Source organism: Zerene cesonia, unplaced genomic scaffold, assembly GCF_012273895.1.
Source record: "Zerene cesonia ecotype Mississippi unplaced genomic scaffold, Zerene_cesonia_1.1 Zces_u002, whole genome shotgun sequence".
In the NCBI taxonomy this organism is placed as follows: Eukaryota; Metazoa; Arthropoda; class Insecta; order Lepidoptera; family Pieridae; genus Zerene; species Zerene cesonia.
Genome location: NW_024045132.1, coordinates 2,317,533 through 2,327,493, shown reverse-complemented (window position 1 = coordinate 2,327,493; position 9,961 = coordinate 2,317,533). Strand labels below are relative to the sequence as shown.

General features: G+C 33.8%; 1 protein-coding gene across 1 annotated transcript in view; it reads right to left on the bottom strand.

The window, feature by feature from the left end:
• The window catches only part of LOC119838293, a 43,943-nt gene that overhangs the window by 7,842 nt on the left and 26,140 nt on the right, over window positions 1–9,961 (bottom strand). The window contains exons 9-14 of the mRNA XM_038364160.1: window positions 9,365–9,556; window positions 8,211–8,808; window positions 7,021–7,211; window positions 6,209–6,298; window positions 4,760–5,189; window positions 4,531–4,679 (exon numbers count right to left, since the gene is read on the bottom strand). Of these exons, the coding sequence (XP_038220088.1) occupies window positions 4,531–4,679; window positions 4,760–5,189; window positions 6,209–6,298; window positions 7,021–7,211; window positions 8,211–8,808; window positions 9,365–9,556 (1,650 nt within the window). The remainder of the gene's footprint in view (window positions 1–4,530; window positions 4,680–4,759; window positions 5,190–6,208; window positions 6,299–7,020; window positions 7,212–8,210; window positions 8,809–9,364; window positions 9,557–9,961) is intronic.

Below are 9,961 nucleotides of genomic sequence, written 5' to 3'. Positions count from 1 at the left end.
AGCTGTATATTATGGCAAAAACTAAAACATAGTCATAAATCATTAAATCTAAATAAATTAATAAGAATAAACAAACTATTATTATTAAAACAAATTGTACCAATATACAATAATTAATACAACTACAGGAACTTAGAAAAATTGCAATATAAGTTCTATATTTAGGTATGCCACTTAAAAATATTAGTTACTCACAACTAACCAAAAAATTTGTACCACTTTAGTGGTTTAACGCAGAAATATCTAAAAATATATACAAAACAAACTATTGTCCTAATTGGTCGTTCGAAATTAGACAGGTTATGTAATCACTTAAGTTCAACAAAGGTGATAAGATTGGAATGCGCTATCTACGGAGGTGTTCATTAGAATCTCATGACCACTTCAAACAATTCGCCTAATCGAGATATTCATCAGCCCGCCCTCCATGCAAGTTGCATATCATACCGCAACTTACAATTTTCACCATAAAATTTGTACATTTTGTCTAAGGTTCGTTCCTACGTAAACTATATTCCGTGATTCGCAGCCTTTACATAAGTCTTATATAGGCAAGAGGCACTCTAAATATAAAACCGTGGTCACAATTGTTATAAAACGAATCTAATATTGTATCGATATAAACGTTACGAGTTATGACAATATTCTGTGCAAGATTTCCTTATACGCATTGGGCACTTTAAAAATATCTACAACTATACCTTTAATAAATATTCATTACAGTATTTTAGTTTACTTGTGCTAGATGCGTGTGAGCCCGCAAAAGGAGGCTGTCGGGAAAATGTTAAAATTTGAATAACTGCACTTAGGGTTGTATAACTATTTCGTATGCACTTTAAATACCACTCTTTAACAAACACTGCTGCGCTATTTACACACCAGCACATAGAAATATAATCATAACAATATTACTATTCTTTAATAAATAGTGCCTCTGTCAGGAAACAAAATAGTACTCTAAACTGCATTCTATCATAAAAACTATCTTGATATAAACACATTCAAAGTGTCATATTCTCATATTTATTGCTATAATTAGTTTGTAAATTGTAAATATTCAATCTTTCTTAAAATAAGAAGAGGAACATTAATTAAGGTTATATTATATTACTTTGTTTGGTAACATTTGACTCTGAAAAAAATAACAGTGCAGCTTTTCAAATCGCAACATTAGTGTGTAATTTTAATAAATATCATGTATAAGGTACGTTTGCACGACCATTTCGATCTTCGAGAGTATTATCACGAGTCAACACATCGGTTTGTTATACATATTCGTGAGACTTAGCAAATATTCAAGTATAGAAACCTCAGTAGAAAGATTGCAACAATAATTTAAAAACTCACAAATAAGATACATATAAATAGATATGTAATATATAAATATAGCCAAGTAAGTGGACTCGTGACAAGCCAAGACCTATGACTCCGGGAAGTAGCGCATCTACCAATCTCTAACCCTAAATTAAAAAGCGATCAACTGTGCAATTTAATTAGCAATCCAAATGAAAATTACTATAGAATAGCTTTAATCTTAAACATTACGAAGAAAGGTAAGAAATTATTCATACCTAAACGCTTCTACAGAAACAGAACGTAAACATAGGTGTTAAAATTTACTGGTGCTTCATTTTTATAAATCCAATGCAAGCTATTTATATCGAACAATCTAGGGCTTTTGAGTGCAGTAACACGCGCAAAAGTAAATTTTAGCACCTATTCATTTAATGGAATGCTTATGCGGCCAACATTTTCAATGTCAACGTACTCCTATCTCGTCAACTACATAAACAAACTCTTCGCTTCAGACAATCAGTATTTTTTTTACAGAAACTGCGCAGATCTATGTATATCTTAATTTAACCTTACCGTGTGCAATTGGAAGAGCTTCCTACGACACTACCGTTAGCGACAATTTCAACTTTCTTTGATTCATTTCCAACCAAATTAAAAACACCCTCATCGACTGGATACTTACGGTACTCTAGGCAAACTGAAATATTTAAAGTTACTCGATATTCCATCATTGCTAAAATTACATATACGCCCCGATATACGAAACCCTCCATGCACGAAACCTGAGGCATTTACAGGAATGTTAAGCCCTTGCGTTTTGTAAGTACAATCTGATTGAATGTACATTAAGTTAATTAGGATAAAGGATATTGCGTCATAAATGCCTTAATCCCTTATCATGTTTTGGATGTTCTTAAATTTTATAATGAAATCTGAAATTGCAACTCAACCATGGTGCATAATAAGATGAGTACGCTAAGAATTCCTCGCGACAATATGTATAAAAAGGCAACAAAATACTCGTGAACGAAAAAATAAGCCTCAGTTGTTTTAATTATGAAAACGCCACTCGTTTTATGGAACTGTCAATAACTTAAAAGTATTGGATATTATATCCGCATTTAATTAGCCGCTATCTCAATTGTGAGATCAAATTTTGATACCGTCTGCTTTTCCATTCCTACTATAATATATATCACAGATCTTTTCCTAAATCATAATACTTTTATACGCCGTCAATATACCGTTTTTTCTATTCTAAAATATTAAAACGCCTACATATATCCGAAACGAATAAATAATTTAAAATTTAGTATCCTAATATCATTTTCATTTCTAATTTTAAAACGTATTCTAACTCTACTTCTATAATCAGGTGTAAAATGATATGTCCAATCTACAAAACAGTTTATGAAAAGATCAGATAAAATTATCGACTAGTTAATAATCCAGTTTTTCATATTCTACAGAATGGGGGTTTTAACTAGAGTACCGCAAGCACAAAACATATCTCGTCACAATATTACCAATCTCAAAAATCGCTGCTTTGATTACGACAATAAAAGACAATACATACTTTACGTCTGCACGAAAAGTGAAAATGGATTACTTCTGAAGACAAAATATAAGCCAACACAATCAATACCTAGTCATTTATATCTCGGTTGTTCATATTTTTTTTAATACAGTAAATAGGTGACGTATTGTTAAGGATGATAAGAGACACTACTATTATATAGACTCTATGTTTAACATCGAGGTGATCTATTTAATAACCGTTCTATAGCATATTAGCACAAAAGTATTTCAGCTAATTGACATATTGTCGTAATCAATGGACTTGGAATAATTACACATATCAAATCAAAGCTTTAGTAATAATGTAGTGTATTATGTGAAATGTATAATTGTGGTTCCAATAAAAGTATTTCATAAAATCAGATAACAGGAGCGTTAGACGGGAGCAATAAAGAACAACATTTTATGTCTATGGTTTGTGCAAAAAATAAATCTGGTATTTACATATTATGAAACGAATATAATCCATAAAATATCCCTGTATTAGACTCTGTTTATTTCCATGAACACAGCTATTGTTTGAAGAGTTTCAAATGCTCGTTCGTTTCGTTGAATGCGCGTGTCGACGCTGGTACTGTCGCACAACATTCTATGCCACAAACACCATTTATCATCTGGAGCATTTGAAACGTTCTACAAAAATAATGATTAAACACGTTTATCCTGTATGAAAATAGAATTAAGTATCTCCATGGCCGCCATGCCTCTTGCAGTTCACGCGAAAGGAAACGCAACGGAACGGAACTAGTGTTGGGGGAGGGGGGTCTACGCGGTGCAAAAGGCATAGCGTTGGGTTGAACTGAAACGGTGCTTAAAGCTTTGATTCCAAGATCACACATCCACAAATCTCCCCAATTTATACTACTGAAGCTTCCGTACCCTATCAATAGTAATAAATTTCCTAAAAAAACGGATTATATGTATCAAACTATATATTATATCATAATATATTTACATTTATATGTCTTAGTATTGCTTTTGAATTACCTCTGGGGAGCGTGCGTCAATTTTGAAAGACATAGAAATATTTATAATTCTCAAATCCATCCAATTTATCTATACAAACTATAGCGAGTGCGATTTACTGTATATTTCTAATTATATTTAAAGCACTCGCAATCAATCTTTAATTTGGTTAAAAAAAAAACATTTATAAACATAAAGAATATAAGTCCCTATTTTTTTAAAATCAAATTGTTCAATTCACATAACAACAGAACAACCTGAATATGTTAAGGTCTTCATTTTAAAAACAAGCAAACCATGCGAAATCGGCAAATATTATATAGTTTCACTTTAAGTTAAATTATCACTTCACTACCTAACTTTGGCTATGCCATCTAAGGGACTGTAAATCAGTTACCAGTTACTAGATAAGGCGTAAAGAAAGCACCTAATGGTTAAAATATCTATAAAGCGAACTCAAAATTTAAGAGAATTGTACTCGAAGAACGGAAAAATTAATTTGTGTCAATTTTACCTATATGTGTAATATCAAATATTATTTATATCATTCAGATCACAGTTGCGGCGTTTAAATCACATTCTTATTTAATTACAATATATTGTCCTCCATTTTGTTTTCCAACTTTCACTAGTCTTCTCACCGTTATACATTGACTAAAATATTTGCACACTATGATAATCTAATACTCATTGATGTGGACTCTCCTCTTCCGTGTCTACCGGGCTCGGCGATAAGAACTTCCTCGCGTACTTCGGATAGTGAGTCTTTTCGTGCGCCTTCAGTATCGTAGACCGCGAAAACGTTTTGCCGCAAAGAACGCACCGGAACGGGCGTTCTCCTAAAATAAACATCAACAATAGAGACATCCACACGTCTATGCGATACACGTAAACACACACAAGTAAAACTGCCACCAACCTGTGTGAACTCGACAGTGATCCTTCATATGATGCCTTAATTTAAACGCCTTGCCACAAAATTCACATTTGAACGGTCGATCGCCGGTGTGCACCGGGAGATGCGCTATGAGCGATGACACGTCCGGAAAACTCTTCCCACAGAATTTGCACAACACAACGTTTCCAGGTTCCACCGGGCCGATGTCCAGGTCGATCGGCGACTCCTCCGTGGGCATGCTCAAATAAGTGGGTTCACTAAACTGTCCTATCATCGGTAAGCCGAGAGGCCGGCCCATAATAGCGTCTCGATATTTCAACGTATCGAGCGTGTGCGTCGTCAATATATGCCGGGTCAGTTTGCTCTGGTGTGGGAACGCCGCGCCGCAATGTATGCACGGGTAAGCCCTCTCTCCCTCGTCAATTCTCCCCCTACCGGGCCCTTCATACTCCTGCAACCACAAAAAGAACATCAACTTCTTTTCTCTTGTTTCGATCTGCATGGACCAAAATATGTGCAATATCTCTACCACTACATTCTAAATCGAGATGCAGTCTCTTTATTTTATTTCACTATCTAAATAAGAAGTTGACGCTCATTTTTGCCCAAAAATGTGCAGGAGTGAACCCGGGAGCCGGCTACGCGTAATGCCTTGTTGTATAGCAACGCGCTCGCGTACGGTATGCATCGGATTCGCAAGAAACGATATGCAATTATATGGCCAAATTTAAATAATAAAAAAATTGCCCAAAATATATATATCAAACATAATGAATGGATATAAAAAAAAATGATGGCCAACAAAATGAAGGTCAACTTCTTGACAGCAAGGCATAATACTCGATGTTAAATAGCGCAGCACAGTAACAAGCATGCAATAAATATCAAACCAGCGTCCAGAAAACTATTCAATGTTGTTTGCAACACTCCATAATAGATTAGGTAGGATTTATGGTTACTACTGACTAGCCACAACTTTGTAAGCAGCGGTTAAATAGCATATCAACCATAGACAAAACATAACCATAGTACAACAAGGAGCTTTTAGCATTTTGTTTTGTATATAAAAAAAAATCTTATTACAAACTTAGCTGGAGAAATGACAATTATAACACATATAGCTAATACACAAATGGACTTTGGGCTTTGAATACATGCATAGATCTTCTTTGTACAATGTCAAAACTATGCTTCAAAAAAGAAAGTAAAGACAACATGCCTTGGCTTTCTTTACTGATATTATATACAAAGTGGGAAGGTATGAAATCACAAATTAGTAAGGACAGAAAAAGCCAACAGCTTACTGAAAAATCTATATACATGTTCCACTACAACAATTAATATCATTAGATACATGACCATCACAATATATTATTTAAATTGAAATGATTTAGAACATCAATGAAGGCTGAATTAAGAGAGAGATGATGGCTTTGTATCTAAGATTCTTAAAACATTTACTGCACATACCGATTCATGTTGCAGTCGATATTCTGAAGATGACTCTCCGCCACCCTTATCTTCATTGTTTCTGTCCCAGTCTGTTTCTTTCTTTAATGACTGAAAAATAATAGTTTGCTTAATACAATGACCTTCTTTGTTAAATTTGAAAATAGTAAATCATGAGAACCTATTTATGATGCTACCAGATTTCTAATATATAAAATTCTCGTGTCACAGTTTTCGTTGCCATACTCCTCCGAAACGGCTTGACCGATTTTTATGAAATTTTTTGTGCTTATCCGGTATCTATGAGAATCGGACAACATCTTATTCATATTTCTTATATATTATAAAAAACTTATATATTTTGTTATGCAACAATTATCTTAACACTTCTTAAAATTTGTATATTTTATATTATTAAAATGAATATAAAACTTAATAACAGAGTTTATTTATTTATTACCATAATTATATTAACAATTTATTGCCTCTGATTCTAGACATGTTATTAAGTGAAAAGTACTATATTGAACTAATCATACAGATATTCTATTTTATGTGTTTGTGTTTTTATCCGTAAAATAGTTGAGAATCAAGTTAGCTTTATAGATTAAACATTTACTGAATATATTATGTGCTAATATGAAATATTTAATTTAATAAAACAATTTATTGCTTTTTTTGTATTCAGACTTAAGTTTAAATCAATATGAAATAAAGGTATCAAACTTTGATTTGAAGTGGTTAAGCTAAAAATAATAATAATAATAAAGGATGTTTCTACGAATAATACTCATAAACAATTATAACATTTACTTAAATGGAAAGTTTGTTACCAAAGGTACTTGTTGAACTGGAGGTAATCCAGACGGTCCTGCAATAGGCTCGTTTCTGGGACTCGGCAAAGAGGGATGCGAGTGAATCGGCAACCCTGGATGTGGCAATGCGTTCAGCACACTCAGTCTTTGTTCCACTGGAGAATACCGCGACCCGAGGCCGCTGTGACTATTTATCGTCATATTGATGCCTGCAAAAACACATTTCAAAGTCAGTAATAGAAATAATGTTCGTCGAAACTAGCCAAACAATTTAGTCAGTACCTTAACATTGGTAAGCCATTTAGCTTTGTTTTTTACTTTAGGCCACATTACTACATATACGCTAAAACTGTTTGTGACGCAATATTTAATTATGGCTTCAATCATTTTGGAATAGTGCATCTTTACATTTAAATAGAACACTAAATTATGCAAAAGAGAGAACAAGTGACAACTGACAAGTAAAGTATATAATAATATTGGGCTTTGGGAACGCAACAGCTGTCATGTTGACATTTTCATTTTGTAATGATAGATAAAACAATATTATATTAATTGTGCAGAGTAAAAATATAGTAAGTATTTTAAGCTTGAAATGAATTTTCTACCCTGTATGTAATTATGTATTCAAAAAACTTTATTTGTAACTTGATTAAGTATATAAAATGTTTTGTTTATTTGTTCCATTCATTTATTATGCACACATGATAGCTGTACAACTACGGTTTTTGTTAATTACGTATGTATTGGAACTTATAGAAGAATCTACCGAAATAAGCAATTAGAAATAATGTATCGAATTCATCTCATTTGGTAATTTATGTCGTCACTTATAAATTAATTTATTATATATAATTATTTTAATATTATACTAGTATTAATATATATTGGTAAAATAAAATCGGAAAGTATCAATCTGGGTTCTAGGATAAACAAATGAGTAAAACAGGAGTAAACCAAACGTTGATTATTGCGCAGTGTTTATAAATTAACATTTATTTAAATAGGTAGATTATTCCTACTAGAAACATAAGCTGCACTTTATGAAAAATACTTTGTACCTACGAAACATATAAACCCAGTAGCTGTATAATTTCGTTATGTACCTAATATTTGTGGAGCCTTGAATTTTATAAACTATCTCGTATCGATTTGTTATTTTGTTATTTAAATGCTAATGGATCGTTTGCAATAAGTGATTATCTCACCAATATTATCATTAGCACCATTAGATCTAATGGACACTGTGTCGTCTTCAGGCGACAGAGGCCGCATAGGTTCATCAGGTGGTTCATCTTTTGGTATAGGAGGATGCGTTGGAGTAGAAGTCTCTATCGACGGTTCTGGCCGAAACCTTCGCACTGAAAGCAAAGGTGATATTCTCGGCGGCGAAGTTTCAGGTACCTCCCGGGTGTCACGTAGATCTCTGAGATCCCTCAGGTCCCTAGGCTCCCTGGTGTCTCGCAATTCTCTATGGTCTCGCGCATCCCTAAGTTCGCGGGGTTCTCTTTCTCGTATTAATTCGCGCGGTTCTCTTAATTCACGGTCCCTATCCCTCGATTCCCGTATATCCCTTGAATCGCGCGCATCTCTGATGTTTTCTCTTATGTCTTTGTTCTCCCTTTCTCTGTTCTCTTTAATGTCATGCCTCTCTTCCTTATCTCGAGATTCTCTCTCGTGTATTCTGTCTATAGGTTCTGCGGATTCACTTGAGTTTTGGGCTTGACACTCCTCCATCGGTTCAGAAACATTCCTTGTGTCAACGCCTGCCGCACTTAATGTAGTCATCTCAGCTAATCCTTTCACCTATAAAGGAAAAACGAGATTATAGGAGTGAAGTCTTCCAAACATATTCGTATGTTGTTTTTGTTATACCTCAACACAACTTAGATTTTAAATTAGATGCACCCTAAGAAATGTATTACATTCTTTTTTCATCCCTTTCACTAGCTGCTGCGATCTGCCCTACCTTTATCCGTGTCACAAACATAGCCCATGACATTCAGTGAAGATGCAGCTTTCTAATCCTATCCTACTAATATTATAAATGCGAAAGTTTGTAGGGATGTGTGTGTCTTTGTTGCTCTTTCACACAAAAACTACAGAACGGATTGCAATGAAATTTTGTACGTAGACAGCTGGACATCTGGAATAACATATAGACAACTTTTTATTCCGATATTCCTAGGGGATATGGACTTACGCGGGTGAAACCGCAGGGAGCAGCTAGTGGTGCAATAATTGAAATCGATCCAGTTGCTTTTGAGTGAATATTATTCAAAAACATACAAAACAAGTTTCCTCGTCATAATATTTGTTTAGTTTTACAGAAAATATATGAAACACAATATTAAAAATGAACCTGAAGGCTCTCAGCAGTCTTAAGGAGAGCGGGAAGCTGGCAATATTGGACGTTGACCTCGCCCTTATACATGAAGTCGACTAGTGTTCGGAGCTCCTCCAAGCCTACGTCCTTCAGGATCACTATGGGGTGGCGCGAAGGGTGGTCCACGAACAGCGATCGGAAGTAAGACGAACACGCAGAAAGTACTACCTGGAATGTTTAAATGTAATGTCCTTTTCATTTTGTTTCTTATTCAAAACTATCAACTCTTAGATTTCATAAGTAACTAAACAAACAGTAAAGAAGAAAAAATACACTTCATATGAAATTACTAAAAAAATTATTTATATACATTATCGTGAATTATTTCTTCATCCCCTTGCAAGTTCAGATAACCACCTTATTTTTTTTTAAATAAAATACAATTTTAGTTGATTCTAATATAGTTCTATCACATGATTAATGCACATACAAAAAGTCAAACAGAATAAAAATACGAACCTTTGCTTTGGGATCTATAGAACATATCTATTGCAAAACAATAATCACTCTTTTTGAAACACATTTCGTATAAAAAAAGGGTCGGGTTACTCTTTTATAATTTTATGTACATAT